This window comes from Chionomys nivalis, chromosome 19 (genome assembly GCF_950005125.1).
Source record: "Chionomys nivalis chromosome 19, mChiNiv1.1, whole genome shotgun sequence".
NCBI classification, from domain to species: domain Eukaryota; kingdom Metazoa; phylum Chordata; class Mammalia; order Rodentia; family Cricetidae; genus Chionomys; species Chionomys nivalis.
In genome coordinates this window covers 55,991,647-56,012,777 of record NC_080104.1, presented here as the reverse complement: position 1 = coordinate 56,012,777, position 21,131 = coordinate 55,991,647, and the positions used below count along the sequence as shown (strand labels likewise).

The window sequence follows — 21,131 nt, the reverse complement described above, 5'->3', positions numbered from 1 at the left end:
GTTATGTTTTGAGATGGGGTCTCACTATGTAGCCTTGGCTGGCCTAGAACCTGACATGTAAACCAGGCTGGCCAGGAACCTGTCTCTGCTTCCCAAGTGCTGGGATTAAAGGTGTGGGCCACCACACCCAGCTCTGGGTCTTGCCTTTTGTTTTTGAGACACAGTTTCTCTGTGTAGCCCTGGCTACCCTGGAACTCACTGTGCAGACCAGGCTCCTGAGTGCTGGAATTAAAAGCATGAGCCACAACAGCCCAGCTCGGGCCTAACTTTTTAAAGAAGCTTATGACACAAACACTTATTCTTAGGTGACAGAGTTCTAGCTGACTGTCCCCACAAGTGGCTCAGCATCACTCAGCCTGTGATTTCAAGTCAAGCACAGTAGTTGAGATGCTCCTCTGGGAGCAATGATGCTCATTGCCATCAGATGCTTCTAGAAGGCGAGGATATGTGCTTTCCATATGTGGCAGAATTTCATCTCCCAGACACACCCTGTGATCTGCGGGGCATGGGCACAGCATTTCTATCTCTTCCGGGTCTCCAGCGGAAAAGTGACGGAAAGGTCTCCATACACTTCTCTGTGTAGTTCACACTCTCTGTTTATTCACAGTCTGATTGGATTCCACAGCAGGGGCTGAGCCACGTGACTGGGAAAGGCTTCACCTGTAGTTGCTAGGCAGCCACCTGTTTACCAACAGACTCCCAGAATAGGGGTTCAGACAGCTCAGGGTCCACATGGAAACATTTATTGTAAGATGAGATTAAAATTTCCCAATGTTGAATACTTTTCCTTCCTGGGATATGTAGTTTTGTCTTGAAGCAGTGATCCACATGTCTAACAAAATGTTATTTGATGGGGAATCTTTGTCAGCCAATTATCTTTAAGAGGTGGGACCAAGTTAGGGCGTGACTTTCTGGGTACCTGGAGAAAATGCGGCCCAGGTGTGCTCTCTGTCTCTGGTTCCTGCTCTACATAGCTGAGCTCAGACTTCTCATTCCTGTTTCGTGAGTTTGCCCGTTATAATAAAGAAAAATATAATTGTTCTATTTTTTAGCTAGCCTGATTATTTCTCGAGCTGAGATAATTCAACAATTATTGACACAGAAGCTGCCCTCATCTCAAAGAGAATAAGAGGCGGTTTGCTTTAGAGTCAGGTATGAGTGACCATGGCCCCAAACCACACATTGAAGTCTCCTCCAAATGCCATTTCCCACTGTGGAAGTAGTTATGTGATATTATTATTAGTTACAGACCAGAGAAGGTTAGGAAGTATTCATCACATGCTTGATAGGAGCCACAGGTAGAGCAAGGGACTACCACAGGTCCCGGAGGCTAGCTCATGGCATCTTAGCCTTTGGGTTTGTAGGAGCTGGTCATCTGCTTAGAATATATTGTTAGCTTTTGATAGTCTCCAGCATGTTAAATCAGACACAGGGTAGGTAGTGGATGGCTTTGTAAGAGACTGAAAATAATTTAAGATAATTTGGCTGTAGTCTGCAACATTTGAACTCTCCATAGTCTTGAAGTTTGTTTAATTGGCCTTGTAGAGTCTTTAACCCAGGAGCATTGTCTGTCCCTGTCTATCTCTACCTGGCTGACTTCTGCTTGTCTCTCCCCCGCCCCCCTCCTCTGTTCATTCCTCTCTCTTCCCTCCTTCGCTCCTTTCTGGGCACTTCAACTCACCTTGTGTTGGTCACTTCTGCATAAACAGTCTGAGGGGTGTGTTTTAGTTCCTAGTGTCAGAGTTCAGACCATGGTCATCTGGCTCCATTATTGTGGGGGTTAAGGTGAGATTCAAATATCAGGGGTGGGGAGCATTTGTGCAGAACCAAGCTGCTTACCTCGTGGTGGTCAGGAAGCAGAGAGAATGACAGGAGGGGGCCAGTATATACCTTTTAGAGGCACACCCCAGCCAGGGGCCTTGCACAGTTACAGGGCCTCCCAAAAGTTTATTCAAAATTAAATCCATCAGCGGATTCAACAAATGGTCAGGTCAGAGACCTCTCTGGAAGCAGCCTCATAGACTTGCCCAGAGTGTGTTTTCTTCATCACCCAGTCTCCCTCAGCCCAGCGAGGGTGACAGTCAAGGTCAAAGGCCCCAGACCTTGTCTTGATTATCTCCAACAGTGACTGTGTTGGGAAAGACCAAGGCCACTGCAATCACCCTATGGGGAAGTCAAGGCGTGCTCTGCTAGGCAGGTGGCTCAAAGGGTCCCCGGATATAGAGGCATCTTTTAGCCCTCGTGGGAGCCCAGAAGGTTCCAGTGTGTCAGCTGACCACCAAGACTTATTTTGTTGCCTGCTGGTTTCAGTCGCTCCCTCCCAACCGCCTCCCAACCGCGAGCAGAAGTTTTCCCTTCTCTCATGTTGCTCTTGATCTTCTTGACACGACAGGAGGTTCCCCCTGGAAGACATCCCCGCAGATGAGAACGACGCAGCCCAGTGGCTTCACAAGCTGTACCAGGAGAAGGTAAAGGCTCCTGCTTGCCCGTCTTCTACCTCCAAAGCAGGCAGGGTGGTAAGGAGGATAGGCAGGTGCTATATGCTTCTCTGTTGGGGGCGGGGCTAACTTGTTCATTTCCTGGCCATCCAGACGTCCAAAATAATCACACAGAAATCTGTATTAATTGCAATACTGTTTGGCCAATACCTTAAGTGTATTTCTGGCTAACTTTTATATCTTAAATTAACCCATTTCTATTAATCTGTGTATTGCCATGTGACTGTGGCTTACACAGTGGCTACATGACTTCTCCTGACTCCACCTTCTTTCTCCCGGCATTCAGTTTAGTTTTCCTGCCTAGCTTTATTCTGTTAAGCCATTGGCCACAAGCAGCTTCTTTATTAACCAATGTCAATAAAGAATATTCACAGCGTGCAGAGATGAATCCCACATCAACAAGCACTGGTGGTTCTCACCTACATTAGATTCTTCTCTTTTTCTTAAAATTTGAGAAGTTAGCCCTCCAATGAAGAGTGACATCTGGCCTGGGGCTTGGGTGTGCACAGCTGTGCAGAAGCCTTGCACAGTGTCCCACGTGTGAGACTGTGTTGATGGCCTTTTACCACATTTGTTCCTTTTTTTATAAAAAAGAAATTTTATGAGTGTAACAGACATCACCCAGATTTACAATAACATGCCTATGTTGTGGGCAGCCCCCAGATTTACAACAGCATATTTATGTCATGGGCCCACAGCAGGCACCTGGAGGTGCTCCTGAAACCACGTGTCCAGTTCACTCCAAAGTGCATGCTTATCCTATGCTCACTTCCTGGGACAATACGTGTCCATTTCAGCATTGTTGGAAATCAGATGATCAGAAAAGCCTGCAGGAAACAGTCCTTACCAGTGCTTCAAGCAGCTCCCAAGGAAGTAAGGGAGCTCCAGAGACCAAGGAGGAAAGAGAGCGAGACCTGAGGGGAAGGGACCTATGCTGATGATACACACTCTGCTAATGTTTGCTGGTTCCCCCCAAAGTCCTGATTTGTAGCCCCCATAGGATCAGATGGTGAGATGTAACTTTGCACAGGACTATAGGGTGGTAGCGTGTGACCCATGTCACTAAATAGTGACTGCATGTGACCCATGTCACTATATAGTGACTGCATGTGACCCATGTCACTAAATAGTGACTGCATGTGACCCATGTCACTATATAGTGACTGCATGTGACCCATGTCACTATATAGTGACTGCATGTGACCCATGTCACTATTTAGTGACTACATGTGACCCATACTACCACCCTAGAGGCCCAACCTTCTAGGAAGTCAGCTTAGAGAAGGTTGAACTTGTTCCCACCCACCTCCTTTGTGCTGGAGAGCGTTGCCTTGGTGACTGTCTTGGCTCACCCTCAGTTCTAGAAGATGGAGACACTGGAATAGAAAGTGGTATATGGAGAGCTCCCTCAGGTTGCTGAGGGAGACCCGTGCACAACTGGAGGAGGTGACCCCAGAGGCAGACTGTTCAGGGTTTGCACAGATGGGACTCAGGTGAAGGCCAGCTGCAAGCTACCACAAGACAAAATGTCCATGGCAGCAAAGCCTTGCCAATGCCTGGCAGGACAATCAAAGTCCTCGGAGGGACTTGAGAAGTAGCAGATACAGAATGAATGAGCATGTAGTGATGAGAATGGAGACAAGAAGGCCTGCAGAAGAGTGAACGAAGCAGCAGAAAGGCCTGGGGCAAGTGGATAACAAAATCAGCCTGCCAGCAGAGTGGTGCTGTGGGCTGTGCCCGGTGTGTACAGCGCTTACCGTGTATCAGGTTCCCACTGCATACCAAACACTTTTCTCAAGAATATTAACAAAGGGGCTTGAGAGATGGCTCAGAGGTTAAGAGCACTGGCTGCTCTTCCAGAGGACCCAGGTTCAATCTCCAGCCCTCACATGGCAGCTCACAACTGTCTGTAAGATCTAACACCTTCACACAGACATACATGCAGGCAGACACCAATGCATGTTAAATAAATAATAAAGAAGGAGCCAGGTGTAGAGGAGCACACCTTTGATCCCAGCACTCAAGAGACAGAGGTTTGAGGTTCAAGGCCAGCATTCAGGAAATCCAAGGTTGGACATGGTGAGGCCCTATCTCAAAAAAAAAATTAATAAAATAGAAAACTCTGGTCAAGACTGATTAAACAAAACAATGGAATTAGTATTAACAAAAATAAAACAAGACACAACCAACAAATGGAATCAAAATCATATGAGGTTGGTTTGACTGGCTTCATGCGCACCTGTTTGGAAACCTGGATAACGTATGCCCATCTCCTTTACCACCAAAGGAGGTGTAAAAGGTTCTTGGCTCACACAGCTCAGACCATGTGCCACAGACTCATTATCCTGATGGAAGAGTCCTGGGGTTCAGCACATCTGTCTGTCTGTCTGTCGAAGCACCCTTATCCAGCATAGCACTAGATGTCTTCACAGAGCGCTTAGGAAGAGAAGGAGGTGAAGGAAGTCCAGATTGGAAAGGAGGCTAATCCAACCACTCTGTTCTCAGACAACACGACTTTCCATTTCACAAAAGTCAGAACTGCCAAAATGTTAGAACTGGAAAATTCCCTAAAGTTTCAGGGTACAGAACCAGTGTCCAAAAGGTATTTCCACATACCCAAAATGAACTCGCTGAAAGAGAAATCCAAACAAAATCAAAGAAACTCTAGGAGCTAAACCACCATCGGACCCTGAAGTCCTCCTGTGGGGAGTTTTCAGGAGAAAACTTAATTTGAAAGACAAAGGCGGGCTGGAGAGATGGCTCAGAGGTTAAGAGCACTGGCTGCTCTTCCAGAGGTCCTGAGTTCAATTCCCAGCAACCACATGGTGGCTCACAACCATCTATAATGGGATCTGGTGCTCTCTTCTGGCAGAACACTGTATACTTTACAAATAAATAAAATCTAAAATAAAAAAAAAAAACAAAAACAAAAAAAAAAAAAGAAAGACAAAGGCACCTGCAGCCAGCATTACCTCAGTGCTGTTCACGGTAGAAGTCCCCCCACCCTCTGATGGATGAATAAAGATACTATGATGAAGCTGGATGGTGGTGGTGCACGCCTTTAATCCCAGGGCTCAGAAGGCAGAGGCAAGCAGATCTCTGAGTTCAAAGCCAGCCTGGTCTACAGAGCAAGTTCCGTGACAACCAGGGCTTCACAGAGAACCCCTGTCTCAAGAAAGAAAAACCAATAACAACAACAAAACAAAGAGAAATAAAAAGAAAAGAAAATATGATGTGTAAAACACAGGGTAACACTGTTCAGCCACTACATATCAAATTTGCCATTTGGAACAGCGTGGATGGAAGGGAAGGAATACTGCAGAAGTAAAGCCAGCCAGGTACGGGAGGACACAGCCCATGCTCCCTTACCGATGGAAGCCAGTCTCACCATAGTAGAGTAGAAGACTGGAAGTGTGGGACGTCCCACAGCTGAGCGGTGTTAGGATTACTGGTGTGGCTGATGGCGTGGAATGCCCCAGAGCTGAGTGGTGTTAGGATTACTGGCGTGGCTGATATCAACTCTGAATTTCAGAATCTTCAGTGGAGAGGACTCTAGTCATTCTCAACACAAATAGATGACAGATGTGAGGTAGTGCCCAGCCAGCCTCTGCTCCTTACACAGTGTGTGTGTGTGTGTGTGTATGTGTGTGTGAGTGAGATAGAGACCATGACCCATAAATATGTACGATCATGTCAGTTAAGTTTTAGATAGATGGTAGATAGATAGATAGACACACAGAGAGGATAGTACACCTCTCAAGAAGAAAATGTAGCTGGTGGCAGTTGATGCCTGCTATTCCAACATCCTAGCCTCTTAGGAGGAGCAGAAGTTCAAGGCCAGTATCAGCTATGTGGAGAGTTCCACACTAACCTGGGTTACCAAGGATCCCATGTCAAAGGAAGGAAGAAAGAAGAGGATGAAGAGGAAGAGGAGGAGGAGAAGGAGGAGGAGGAAAACAATATAGGAATGCTGTGGAGCCAGCAAGATGACTCAGTGGGTAAAAGTGCTTGCCCTGCAAGATAATGTTCTGAGTTTGGTCCCTGGATGCCATGGTATGAGAGGTGAGTGTGGATTGTGGCCAGGCCCAGCACCCAAGCAGGTCCATGCTGCTATCCCTTGTCTGGGCTTTCGTAACTGTTAGGGTCTGAACCAGCCAGCCATCTGCCACTTGTGACCACATGCAGCTTTGACTGGCCATTTCCTAGTTAACTCCTGGGTCCAGATGACACATCCTCTATACTAGTGACTGAAGGTCCTCCAAGGAAGTGGTTCCTGCTCCTCCCTCCTGTACCAGGTGTTGTCTGCTTTATTCTGTGGCTTGTGTCTTGGCCAAGTGGCTTTTATTGCTGAGTTTTCTCCTGCATCAGGGTCCCATTTGACAGTCTCAACTTCCTGTTCTCCCCATCACTCTCAGGACGCCCTGCAAGAGATGTACAAGCAGAAGGGCACATTCCCAGGAGAGCCGATCAAGCCTGCCCGAAGGCCGTGGACCCTCCTGAACTTCCTGTGCTGGGCCACCATCCTACTGTCCCCCCTCTTCAGCTTTGTCCTGGGTGTCTTTGCCAGTGGATCCCCACTCCTCATCCTGACGTTCTTGGGGTTTGTAGGAGCAGGTAAAACAGCACAGATATGCCAGCTCCCATGCTGGGGTCACTGGGCCACCACCCAGGGCTGATGGCTTATCGTGGTGCCCCTGGGAGGCTCCTGCATGTTGGGCTGTGGAAGTTGTGCCCTCCTTTCACTCTAGTGTGGCTTCCTGTTCTAGAGCAGCTGCACACTGGGAGGAAGGGATTAGGGGTGGGGAATGGCAAGACCAGCAAGGGTGCCCTCGTGAGTCTAGCCTCTAACCTTCTCTCTCTTGTCTTTAAAGCTTCCTTCGGAGTCCGAAGACTGATAGGAGTGACCGAGATAGAAAAAGGCTCCAGCTATGGCAACCAAGAGCTTAAGAAAAAGGAATAATTAATGCTGTGATTGAACACCCATAACCTGACGCGGTATCCAATTAACTCAATTAAAAACAGAACACACGAGAACGAGGGAAAGAGACACTTAGAGACTATTTTTCTTATTAACTGGTGACTAATATTAACAAAACTTGAGCCAAGAGCAAAGAACTCAGCTGCCAGGTGAAGATGGTCAGCCAGCACCCAGGGTCCCATCGGCCCTCTGCGGGGACAGAGGCGGGCTTGGGGAAGGTGGTGGGGCTGTGGGGCTCCCCAGAACTTTGCCTCCAAGAGGCGGCCTTGGCTGCTCTCCCTTCTTAAACTTAGAATGAGGCTTTTGTTTCTTATTTGTTATTTTGGGAACTTAACCTGGCCCCCACCTTGTGCCCTGCACCCCAGAACACTGGCTCTTCATGGGTGCCGCTGTCCTCATTGGGGGGCAGGTCAGCTGGATCCTTCTCCTACAGAGCTCATTTGTCCTGCCCTGCTTAGCACCTCTGCTTCTAGCCAGGGGGAGGAAGTCTTAGAGATAAGCACACACTGAATGTAGATCTGGCCCCTTTGTCCCTGTTCTGCCCAGGGGCTGAAGACCACCCCTCCGTCCTCTGCAGCACCGTTGGCACTGCCTCTCTGGAGGCTGTGTTTTAAGCACCTTATGTCTCTTTTTAAAGTGAACGCCCAAGAACTCTGCAGAATGTGGAATCCCTGAGTTCATACAGCACCTCCATACAGGTCCATGGCCCCCTCGTCCTCTGTAGCCAGAAGGCTGAAGTCCTGCACCTGGGCCCCACACCTCCAAGTTGTGGTGTCTGGGGGCTCCAGCCTGTGGGACTCCCCTGGGACACTCTTCAGGAGGTGGTGTCACCATCAGGCCTCCTTGTTCTCAGTCAGACACCTTTAGTGCTTGTTAGAATTTATTTTTACAAATTGGTCTGTGACTGGCTCGCAGCTTCTCCCTGCCCTCACCCTCTCCTGCCTCTGCCCGGGAAAGTGTCATGGCTGCCGTCCGTCACACCCACCGTTGCCCAGTACCACTTCAGTGACAGAAGCTTCCTGGCAGACAGCAGGGTCCTCCGCCTGCACTTGGTGCCTTGCCAGGGTCCCATGGGCTGGCCCTGGAGGCACATTTTCCTCCTTACTCAGCGCAGGAAGGCCTGCCTGGTTTCTGGGAGATCTAGGTCCTCGGGGAAACAGCGTCATATACTTTTACCTTCTGTCTGGAACCTTCCACAGTCCCTTTTACAGTCATTTCACGTTTTCTAACAAGGAAAAACCGGGTATTCTTTCTGGCATACTGCAGCCAGAGTTCAGAGTAAAGGCAGAGAAGATTAATAGGGCACACCGGAAGAAGGAGACCTGGAGAAGCCTGAGAGTAGCCCAGGCCTGACTCCGCATGGCAGCTTGTCCACTTTACAGAAGATACTCCTGGCCTCTGCGGTCCGTGCACAACAGAGTGGCTGTGGACTGCTCCTCTCGCTCCTGGGCGGCGGCAACAATCACGACTGCTTGTAAGGGTGAAGGGTTAAGTCAAGCAAACCAAGACACTGATTCTCTCCCTCCAGGTGAAGGCTTGCCTGCCCTGGCCTCTGCCAGCTCTTGAGCCATCTTGGGCACTCCTTTCTGATGGGGTTTTTCTTCTGCCTTTCTGCCTGCTTGAGGTCTCTGTCCTTCCCCCACCCCAGTCACCTCACAAATGAGAAGGAAACAGGCCAGTGGGCCTGCCATGCATGCACCTGGCCCCTGATAAAGAGAGCTCAGAGCCTTCACCATTTCGCTAATGCCTCTGACTTCCTCAGAAGCCCTGAGCCTTGAGATCAGTCTGTGAATGGCCCGAGGAGTCCAGGCTGCAGGCTTTGCTCTCCTAGGCCTCCCCTGCTTATCTCGAATGCAGCGCTTCTGAGAGCACACAAACTACACTAGGAATGTGGGTGTGGGTGGTTTGGGGTTTTGTTTTTTTTGTTTTGGTGGGGTCGGATTTTGCTTTTCATCTGCTTCAGAAGGATATGGGGAGGAGAGCCTCTTTGATTTTTCTATTAAATTAATAAATCCCAGAATAATGCTCTTCTCTTCTTCCTTCATACCCTGCTTCACATGCCTGCTACAGGCACGGCTGATGTCATGCCTGGATCCAGATTGAAGGTGCTGCTGTAGCAGCTTGCTAGACTTCAGGGAGCCCCTGCTAGAAGCAGTAGGCTCAGGAGCCAGAGGCATTCTGGAATTGGAGTGCTTGGTGGCCTTGGGAGGAAGGGCCTGGACTGCTAGACTGGCTCTACTTCAGCTTCCCCAGCAGAGGGGACCCCACACCGTCAGCTCAGACTGGGATGTGGACTCCTTACCACTCAGGCTCAAGAGCCAGATACAAGGGCACCTGCCAGCTCCCTGATAAACCTTTCCACTGTTCAGGTGGTCTCTCACCCCTGGTCCCTGGCTATACCATGTACCTCATGTAGGCCTCTCTGAAGCTGTCCTGAGCTACAACTGTGGCTGCCATTCTCCTGACTGCCAATTGCGTTTCATGGTACCCACCTGGAGATTATCCACACAGAGCATCCAGGTACTTGACTGCTCCCTCTGAGGACTTTGTGTTAGCATCCTCATTGGTGTCCGTCCTGCAAGAAGTAGGGACAATAAGCTAGGGAGGCTGAATGGTCAGCATGTGGGCAGTTCAGGGATCAGGGACACTCCTCTTGATGAAACCTTTAACCCAGAGAAAGAAGCCACTTGCTATCTGTGGGTGTTTGGTGACTGCATCCATGAGTCACACATGCCATGCTGTAAGGCCCTGTCCTCGGAAACGGTCTGATGAGCTCCGAATATGGGGGCTGCTAGATAACATACCACAACAATGTAACAACTCTTTCTTATAGAAATAACACAGGTGTCTCCACGATGCCTTGACTCCCCTCCCCCCCTTTTTGTGCACCTTGCCCTGAGAATCTTTTCTGTCTCTTCTGGAGTCCTGCCCTTACGCCATCAGGAAAAGTCAGGGTTAGAATCTGCAGTGAGTTCCATTCATATACAGTGCAAGAGACATCAGGAGACCATCCATGCCCACCAGGACTACTTTGGATCAGGTTCAGGATGGAGTAAGTGGTTCTTCCTGCAGGTTGCCCTGTCTCTGCCTGAGACCTTATAGGACAAGCCAAAAGTAGCCTTTCTAGCCCTGATGACTTGCACCTCAGCTGTTTGTCCCCCACACAGACCCCATCACTAGCTAGATGCATGTGACGCTTAGTGCTAACCATTTGGTGTGGCTTCTAGCCCTCTGCAGTGTCATGAGGCTCAGGGTTAGAATGGCGCACCTGAAATGCCTCCTGCCTTCTTTCTATACATATCTTTGGCCAATAGGCCAGCCCCACACCAAAGGCACCTGGGCCTCGGTGAGGGTATCCCTGACCTGCCTTAGGCCTTGTCCCAGAGTCTTGCCACGGGGCTGTCCTTTGGGTGCTGACACTCAGGCCCCAGACCCCTGCCTACAGGGGCCAGGATTTGAAAATGCAAGTTCAGGCTTTGGGTGAGCAACTTGGCTGATAGGGTGGACATATGGATCGGAGTTTATTACAGGCATTTGAAATCAGTTGATTCAGGGGAACGATGGCATTCTTACAAACCACTCCAGAAGTAAACCACTGAGAGCAGCCACTGAAGACGGTGGTATCATCTCTTCACAGACCTGCGAAACTGTGAACTCTGTTCTGACAGGTCACCTGGAGTTTTCTCCCTAGCTTTTTGGGTTCCTTCTGTTGCAAAGGTGTTCGGAGAGAGGCAGACTGTGAATGAGGCCCTGAAATGCACTACATTGTATTCTATTAAACTGGAGTTACTTGATTCAAAGAAGAGCTCCACTGCTCTGCTTGGATTTACTGTCTCAGAGTAGCAACATGGTGACAATCAAACGGGATTTGCCTCAAGGCCTGCCCCTCCCGGCGCCGGCGTCTGTACCAGCGAGTCCTCTAACTACAGGACCGGCTCTTTCTGGAGCCACGCAAACCACGGACTCTTCTGATCGCGTGCTGTGAGGGTGGGCGGACATCTGAGCTTCTTTTCCTCTTCCCCATTGCCATCTCTGACTGTGGGCAATCTCAAAGGGATGCTTTGTCTACAGGGTGCAACTGTGTTATATGGATGTGTCCTTTTGTACACTTCTTTTTACAAGTTTGCTCTTCACAAGCTTTCTGTGGTAAGGACAGCTGTCCATGCTCTAGGAAGAGGTCCAGGTCTGGGAGCTGACTTAAGGTTCCCAGGCGTGGATCTACTGCCCGGCTGTGTTGACTGCTATGCAAAGCTTTCCCTGTCCGCAGCACGTGGAAGGTCACTCAGGCAGTGTGGCACGCCTGCTTGGTGGAACTTTCTAGGCAAAATGCATAGGTATCATATTTGTTTATTACAAACACTGTTGTGAACGAGGGATAAAATGTCCATAATATATGAGAAAGTGACTCTCTGCCTCTTTCTTTCTGGTCTGCATAGATTTCCAGGAGGAGACAACCCTCACGTGCTTCCTGTTCCTTGGAGCCACCTTCTCCAACCCCTCGTGCCCTGCCTTCTCTCTGAGGCCCTTCAGCTAGCAGCACTGTCCCAGGGCCCCATAGCCCAGGTTTTCTACTCTGGGCAGTAGAAAGGGAACTCAGCTGGCCTGTGAAATGCTGAGGGACTCAAGCCTCCGCATTGGGTTTTAAAAGCCATTGAGGCACTGGAGAGATGGCTCAGGGGTTAAGAGCACTGGCTGCTCTCCAGAGATCTTGAGTTCAGTTCCGAGCCCCAAAATGGTAGCTCACAACCATATATAATGAGATCTGGTGCCCTCTTCTGGTGTGCAGGCACGCATGCAGGCAGAACACTATATATATAAAAGTCCTTGAGGAGGCTGCAGAGATGGCTCCGCAGTTAAGAGCTCTTGCGGGTCCTCCAGAGGAGACCCAGGCTTGATGCCCAGAACCCACGTGGCACCCCACAACCATCTAAAACTCCCAGAGAATCCAGCGCCCTCTTCTGCCTCCTTGGGGACCAAGAATACATGTGTTACAGAGACATACATACAGACAAAGCATTCATACACATAAAGATAAATCTTTTCTAAAAGTTCAACACTGCTGAGGAATAAATGGTTTTCAAAGTCAGCAGGCCTATCTCCTGAACTACTTTGATAAAAGCCACCTTCTTTCTTTGAAGATAACAAAGAGCTACTTCTCCATTAAAAGGGAAATTGGCTGGGTCTGTAGCTCAGCTGGTGAAATGTAGCTTAGCATTCATGAAACACTGGGTTCCATCCCAGCACCACATAAAGCAGGCATAGCATTCCACACGGATTATCCTAGCAATCGGGAGGCTGAGGTAGTGGGGTAAAGAGCCCAGTGCCAGCGCAAGCTATGTGAGACCCCATCTCAGAAAACCAAAGACAAAGAAGGGGGCGGGGCAAAAGCCTTGTGAGAACAAACCAAAGGCTGCTCCAGTTCTGTATTGTCTGTCTTCCAAAAATAAACTGCACTGCAAGAATTGTGCTGTCCTGCTCTGCGGGAACAGCCCGGGACACGTGTCCTTTGCTGTGGGGTGTGTCCTTTCAGGGCAGCGTCAGTGCAGTGGCACTAGCTCAGCCTCCATCCAGAACTCTGGGAAGCCCCACACATGTACATGCCCCGAAGCACACACGGATCACCCACACACAAACTGCACATGCAGGAACACAGGCACAGGTACACGTGAGTGCACACCTCAGAACGAGAGAATCCGGTCTGCCTTAGAAGAAAACCCTGTTAGGAAGCAGGCTTTGGAAACCATCCTGTACAAATCTGAGAGCAGCAGCTCGGTGCTAGACAGATGCCCACCATGACAGCAGGATCTGTGAGCAAAGCAGCTGGTCCCCAGGCAAAGGACCCCAGAGAGGAAGTCCAGATATCTAGGGACTTTTCTGAGGTAATAATGCTGTTGCTCGGCCTTGGCTCTGCTGTGAGACAAGAGCTTTCCTTTGCCTAATGTGTCCCCTGGGACAGACCATTCGCACACACATGCACACACCCACCATTCACACCTGTGTTCAGGGCCGCTTTTCAGCTTTTCCTGGGTCTCCATTGCTATTAGGCTTCTTTCCAACAGACGTTTTAAAATGGGTCACTTCCTCCTAGCAGAGTCCCATATGGCTGTAATTCACTGGTCAGATCCACCTGTCCACTAGGCTAGCTCAAGCCAATGGTTGTCCTCTGCAATATACAAACGGGGTTGTGTCCTGCTGGGCTCCCATTGCTAGAGGCCAGCTGGAAGACAGGGTTAGGTCCTCCGTGTGTGGCCCAGAGCACACAGCCAGTGCAGCAGAGGCAAGGAGAGAGGGGAGAGGGGAGAATGGGAGGCACCTGTGGAAGGCGCCTGCTGTGAGATATCAGGAGGAGCCCCCAGGGGCCCTGTATTTCCAAATTTGCCACCCACATCAGAATGACATCATTGCCTATCTTGAAACTAAAGAGATACATGACTAAACCCATAAACCTACTGGTTTTCCATTTCTTGCTTTTCATTGGTATTTGAAATCACCAGCTTTGGGGCTAATGAGATGGCTCAGACAACAAAGGCGCTTGCTGCCAAGCCTGAGGATCTGAGTTCGATCCCCAGCACCCATATGATGAAAGGCGGGGATCGACTGCTCTACATTGTCCTTTGACCTCCAGATATATGCGTGTTCATCAGCCAGTCAGTCAATGTGGGAGAAAACGTCAAAGTTGGCAGTCACACAGGTGAGCTATATGCCATTACTTTATCAACTCTGTTGCAGGCAATGCCTTCATGTGGGGTTGGGGGGAGTTACTTTTCAGTGATTGTTGAAGCCACTGACCCTTCACTTGGACCCAATAGATGGCAGACAATGGATTACATTGTTAGAGTACGGTAATTACCGTGATGCCACTACGTTCTGAGTATGCATCCCAAAGAGAGTCACGTGTTCAGAGCCTTGCCCTCCATTTTCCTGTTCCCATCCTCAGACCACCTGCTTCTCTGCCCGATATATCCTTCAAACCCTACCTCAGGGAGTTGGATCTGAGACCTGGGTTTTCTGTGTTCTTCGTCTTGGGTCCCTCTCAAATAAGCATGCTCTTTTGAAAGATTCAGCATTGCCATGGGCTGGCACACAGATTAGTGGTGAACCCGCCATTGCTCGAGCGCACCGGGATGGAGCAAGGGGTGACGAGTGGCTTTGGCTTACCCGTCCCTAGCCACTGTCCAGGCCAGGTCGTGGGGTCACCCCGGGGGCCCGTTTTCTGAATGATTCAGACTGTTCCTTCTCCTCCCCATGCCGTTGGCTGTTTCTGGTGGCTCATGCACAGTCTGGAGCTTGGATGAACTAGTTTTGCTCCCATGGATGCATGAAAAAGCCACACATACAGCTTGGTTTCCTTCTTTACATCACTTTGAGATTTGTATTTCATTTAAATGAAATCCATCTTATTTATTCTTCCCTTTGCTTGTCAAGAATTGTTTGATTTTCTTTATTATCATTGGGGTATGGGTCATGTGCATGCCATGGCACATGTGTGGAGGTCAGAGGTAAACTTTGGGGAGTTGGTATCTCCTTCCACCTCATTGATTCTGGGTCTCTCTTGCTTCTGTCACTCAGATTGCTTCAGAATAACTGTGAGCTTCCAGGGTGCCTGGACTTCAGATGTGGGACCCTGCAGCTGACTTTTAGGCATTGAGGTGATTAGAATGGATCCCGTTGTATATGCTAAGCTAAGTGGTTACCACTAAGCCACGCCCCTCGTCCCTTGCTGATGAACTCAGTCACGTACTTGTCTCTGACTCCCCGATGCTTTGCATTTTTAAAATGGAAGTTCTGGGGATCTAACTCAGGTCCTTTTATTTGCAAAGCAGTCATTTTATAGTTGGGGGCCACCCCATACTTGTTCTGGTTTTGATCTTAATGTTTCCACCCAAAGTTCCTTCAGTGTGAACGAACCAGTTCTGCAGTCCCTATGGTAAAAACTCAATTTCAGTTTTCAGAAAATGCCCCTATTTTGCTCTGATTTTAAAAGGAGTGTGTAGCTGTGTGAATAACCATAGCCTGTTATTACTTCTTCTGGATTTTTAAGTAATGATTTTACATTTACGAGTGCTTTGCCTGCATGTATGTATGTGCCCTACGTGTGCACAGAGCCCACTGCAGCCAAAAGAGGGCATCAGATCCCCTGGAACTGGAAATCCAAATAGTGTTGACTGCCAAGTGGCTGCTAATCAAACCCAGGCCCTCTGCAAGAGCGGCCAGTGCTCTTAACTGCTGAGCCATCTCTCCAGCCCCTCTAAAAAAAAAAAAAAAAAAAAGAAAGAAAGAAAGAAAAGAAAGAAAAAGAAAACAGTCTTTTTTCATTATACATATCAACCCAAGTTCCCACTCCCTCCCCTCCTCCCTCCCCTCCTCCCTCCCCTCCTCCCATTCCCTTCACTTACTCCCCCACCCCCATCCACTCCTCAGAAAGGGCAAGACACATTGCTTTGGGGAAGGTCCAAGGCCCTCTCTACTACATCTAGGCTGAGCAAGGTATCCATCCAAAGAGAATAGGTTCCCAAAAAGCCAGTACAAGCAGTAGAGATAAATCCTGGTGCCACTGGCAGTGGCCCCTCAGTCTGCCCCAGCCATGCAACTGTCACCCACATTCAGAGGGCCTAGTTTGGTCCTATGCTGATCCCTTCCCAGTCTGGCTGGGGTCAGTGAGCTCCCAGTAGCTCAGGTAAACTGTTTCAGTGGGTGTACCCATCATGGTCTTGACCCCTGTGCTCATATTCTCACTCCTCCCACTCTTTAGCTGGACTTTGGGAGCTCGGGCCAGTGCTCTGAAGCAGGTCTCTGCCTCTGTTTCCATCAGTTGCTGGATGAAGGGTCTATGGTGATATTTAAGATAATCATCAATCTGACTACAGGGCAAGGCCAGTTCAGGCACCCTCTCCACCATTGCTTAGGGTTTTAGCTGAGGTCATCCTTGTGGATTCCTGGTAAATTCTTTAGAACCAAGTTTCTTGCTAGCACCATAATGGTTTCCTCAATCTAGATAGCTCTTTTCTTGCTCTCATTTCTGTCCTTCCTCCATCTCAACTATTTCGTTCTCTCAAGTTCTCCTTGCCCCTCCACTTCTCCTCTTCCCCTTCCACCCTCCCTTCTTTCCCCACCCCGATGTTCCCAATTTTGTCAGACAACCTTGTCTATTTCAACTTTCCAGGTGTATTTATATATGTTTTTCTTAGGGTTCACCTTATTACTTAGCTTCTCTAGGATCATTGACTATATGCTCAATATCCTTTGTCTATGGCTAGTATCCACTTATGAGTGAGTGCATACCATATTCATCTTTTGGGGTCTGGGTTATCTCACTCAGGATAGTGTTTTCTAATTCTATTCATTTGCATGCAAATTTCAAGATGTCATTTTTCTTTTACCGCTGAGTAGTACTCTAATGTGTAAATGTGTCACATTTTCTTTTTCTTTTTTTTACATTTGTTTATTTTTTAATGTTTATTTATTTATAGCATATATAGCATTCTGCTTGCATGTCTGCCTTCATGCCAGAAGAGGACACCAGATCTCATTATGGATGGTTGTGGGCTACCATGTGGTTGCTGGGAATTGAACTCAGGACCTCTGGAAGAGTAATTAGAGCTCTTAACCTCTGAGCCATCTCTCCAGTCACCAAGAGCACACATTTTCTTTATCCATTCTTCGGTTGAGGAGCATGTAGGTTGCTTCCAGGTTCTGGTTATTACAAATAATGCTGCTATGAATAAAGTGGAACAAATATCATTGTAGTATGATTGAGCATCCTTTGGGTATATGCCCAAGAGTGGTATTCCTAGATCCTGAGGTAGGCTGATTCCCAATTTTCTGAGAAACTACTATACTGATTTCCAGAGTTGTTGTACAAGTTTGCATTCCCGAAGATTCCAGCCCTTCTCTTGTTTTTTTTAAGACATTCTCCACCTTCTGCTCTTCTGGATAAGAAATCCAAAGAAAGTATTTCATTTCTCAGTTGGTAATCTGTCCTCACTTGCTGTCTGATTTTTCTCCTAGGGATGAAACAAATTCTGCACGTGGGTTTCTGGGGCTGAGAGGACAACCCATGCTCTGTTCCGATGACTGAGACAGGACACCCGGCTAGTGACTGAGCACATCTGCTTGCTGTGCCCTAGGGCTAGGCTGGGGGACCTTGGCTGGCCCTCTTCTGGGCCATCTACTTGAGCCGATGTGGGAGTCAGTGATAGCCCCATGGTTTCTGTGGTTGGGACTCTTTTTTGGTTAGGCCTGATGTAAACTGGTGTCCTGTGTCGAGAAGCCTGGCACCAAGAGGCTCTTAGATTGTAGCACTAGGGTCAGCAGGATGCTCAGCGGGTAGAGGTGACTGCAGCCAAAACTGATGACCCAAGTTCTATCCACGGGGCCCACATTGTGGAAGGAACCAACCAGTTATCTCTGACTACATAACACACACACACACACACACACACAAATATTATACATAGTGGCACGATCCCATCCCCCTAAATAAATACATTTAAAATGTAACAAACAATTTTAATGTTGATGTTGCCAGAGGCTGTTAGTAAGGAAGGCAGGCCTGTAGCTGGAGTCTGTGTCCACTCTGGTATCAGAAGTCACTGCCTTGCCAGTGTTCATGGGGTCTCTTGGGACCAGTGTGCCACAGTGGAGGATCGAAGCCCCTGAAGGAGAAGCCTGTGTCCATGGGAGTTTTGAGCATTTGTCCTTTTCCTGGTTAGTTTTATTGTGGACTTAACATAGCCTCAAATCACCTGGGAAGAGGGCAACACAATTAAAGAATTGTTTCAATCAGGCTGGCCTATGGCCATGTCTGTGAGAGACTGTCCTGATTGGTGTGAGCTGTACCGTCCCTAGGCAGGTGGGCCTGGCTAGATGAAACCAGGCATTGTGGTACACGCCTTTATCCCAGCACTTGGGAGGCAGAGGTGGGTGGGTCTCTGTGAGTTTGAGGCCAGCCTGGTCGACAGAGGGAGAGCAAGCCATGGGGAACAAGCCTGTCCAGCAGCACTCCTCCCTGGACTCTGCTTCAGTTCCTGCCTCCAGGTCTCTGACTTGAGTTCCTATCCTGGCTTCCTTTAATGACAGACCGTGATGGAAGTCAAAACAAACACTTCCCATAGCTACTTTTGGTTCTGCTGTTTATCACAGCAATAGAAAGAAAACTAACACAAAATCCTTAGGCTCACAACCCTATCCCAGGCCCTGGGACCTTCCCCACACTTGCCACCAATGTTGCTTTCGTTGGCCTGGCCTGAGATGCCATCTTGGGACATGCTGTGCTGGTCCAGGGTAAATAAGAGTGTTTTCTTGGCAGCACACCACAGTCCTGCTGGGAGGCTGAAACATAACTGTGTCCTATGGCCACTCCAGTGCCTGCTGGAGCCTCTGTGGCCCACACAACCCATTTAGAGACTGCCCTCCACTAATGGTCATTTAAAAATGCATGACACAGCTCCTGCCAGCTCCTTGGCTTTGAGGAAGATCGACACCATGGTCTCCAACAAAAGCTCAGGGAGCGGGGGACCTGGCTTAAGCCTGCCTACTTTTCCTTCACCCCAGAAATCTGCCAGAGCCTCACCCCAGTTTATGAGCTCCCCAACATCCCCATGTATCCTCTGGGATCAAGGACAACCCTCAGCTGCTCAGATAGGGTTGCGGACAGAAGGTGGCAGGCTCCAAATACTGAAAGCACACCCAGAAGCCATCGCTTATCTGCCTTCCTCCAGAGACTGCAAGGCACCGGCTCGTGGCCCCGAGTGGATTTCAGTAGAGGGTCCAAGCAAAGCACACTAGCTTTTTGGTCCTACCTCTTGTCCTAGAGTCTTACTTAGGCCCCGCTACTTCTGCAGGATTTGGTCAGTTGACCGTTCACATTATATCTCTAGATGCCCTGTCCCCAAGGTGCAGAGAGTAGAGGGTCCAAGCAAAGCACACTAGCTTTTTGGTCCTACCTCTTGTCCTAGAGTCTTACTTAGGCCCCGCTACTTCTGCAGGATTTGGTCAGTTGACCGTTCACATTATATCTCTAGATGCCCTGTCCCCAAGGTGCAGAGAGTGACACTTAGACAGTGTATTCCATCGTCACAGCACCGAGTCAGCAACCCAGCCCAGGACCCCTGCTCCCCGACCTCTCCCATCAGCTGGGTTCATGCTCCCTGATCTCTCCCCTTCCCTCCACTGGGCTTCCGCTGTCCCCAGATGCCTGTAACCAGAGACATGGTGGACCAGTGGCCTACGTGAGGACAGATAGTTTGTATTACCTCCCCTCTTTTGCCCCCTCCCTCATTCCTGCCCCAGGTCTTTGGTTCAGCAGCTTGTTGGATAAGAACAAGGATCCAGCTCCATGAGTAGCCTCCCTGCTCTCCATGGACCTGCACAGTATAAACAGCGACCTGAGCCGCAGTGTGGTTGACCTTGTTCCCAGTTTAGATGGTAGAAGTCTGGGAAGGGCAGTGTGGGGGTGTCTCTGGGGCTGCCAAGTACAGGGAATACTGTCCCCTATGATGTGCCAGCTCAGGACTGATTAGGAAAAGATGAGTTGCTGTTTACTAGGCATGTGTTTGGCTTCTGGGATGGTCCTCACTTGGTCTGAAGACTTGGGGCATCATCTGGCTGTGAGAAGGGTCTCTGAATGAGGGGGGAGTGACGTGGTGTGGGACAGGCATGCTATCTCTCTATGAAGACGAGGTTTTGACTATCTGGGACCTAGAAGAAGCATAGTTATTACCGGGTCTATTTAATGAATTCATGGCAAAGTAATGAAGAGTTCTGTGTTGGCGCTGTTAGGATTAAACAAGATCGGTCAGTGTGAGGTGGTTATTAATACCCCTGAGCTTGCAGCTGACAGGGGACCACGAAGGTCTAGGTGAGTGCTCGCTACTTACTAAGAGCTCTTATATCTCCAATTTCCCCCTCTTGTTAAGTTGCGTTGGCCTGATACTGGCACGGGTTAAACTGGTTTGCTTTGGCACATGCCAGCAGGCTTTGGGGCTGGCATTTACATATGCAGAGATGGCATCTGTTGCCCTGTTCAGGGTCAGGAAGAAACGCTGAACAAGAGAGTTGCCCTAGGATAGAATTCCACAGGAAAGTGATTCACAAGCCGTCAAGATGTATTTCTTGTGGTTCTGGGAACTGGAAATTTTGATGCTAAAATGTGGCAGCACAGACCAGCGGACCGAGAGAGACCAGACTTGCAGCAACAACCCTTCTGTGAGCAGAGCTCTTGGGACCTCATACAGCCACTCAGCTCACCCTGGCACTGCACTAGGGATTAAATTCCAAAAATGGGCTTTGGGGGCACAGTCAAACCCTAGTGACAATCACGAGGGTTTTCTTCTCACATCTGTTGCTAGGAGGGGTGACCGGGGCAAGCTTTCTGAGTTTTTTTTGTGACACACCTCACTTTGCGACTGGAGTCATCCTTATTGTTGCTGTGGACAGTCTGCTAACATTTCATTGGCTACTGGAAAGGTGTGCTGGTGACGAACTTCCTTAGGTGTGCCATCTTTGCTGGGGTTCGGCACTGATGCCACAGTGCTGCAATAAGAGGCAGCTGTCTGTCTTCCTGCTTTTCCTGGGCTCTGGGCTTCACAGCTGGTAGACTTCCCTGGGATGCTGTCTGGTCAGGTGGTATTGTGGTGGGGGGGAAAGGACTCTTC

At 49.1% G+C, this 21,131-nt stretch overlaps 1 protein-coding gene across 4 annotated transcripts in view; it reads left to right on the top strand.

Annotated features, from left to right (window-relative positions):
* Agpat3 (1-acylglycerol-3-phosphate O-acyltransferase 3) overlaps positions 1-11,870 on the top strand; it is an 80,456-nt gene extending 68,586 nt beyond the window's left edge. For all 4 annotated transcript variants that reach the window (XM_057794518.1, XM_057794519.1, XM_057794520.1 and 1 more), the window contains 3 exons: positions 2,393-2,468; positions 6,914-7,112; positions 7,370-11,870. In XM_057794518.1, coding sequence (XP_057650501.1) covers positions 2,393-2,468; positions 6,914-7,112; positions 7,370-7,458 — 364 coding nt within the window. In that variant the 3' untranslated portion in view covers positions 7,459-11,870. The remainder of the gene's footprint in view (positions 1-2,392; positions 2,469-6,913; positions 7,113-7,369) is intronic.
* Positions 11,871-21,131: the final 9,261 nt, after the last annotated feature.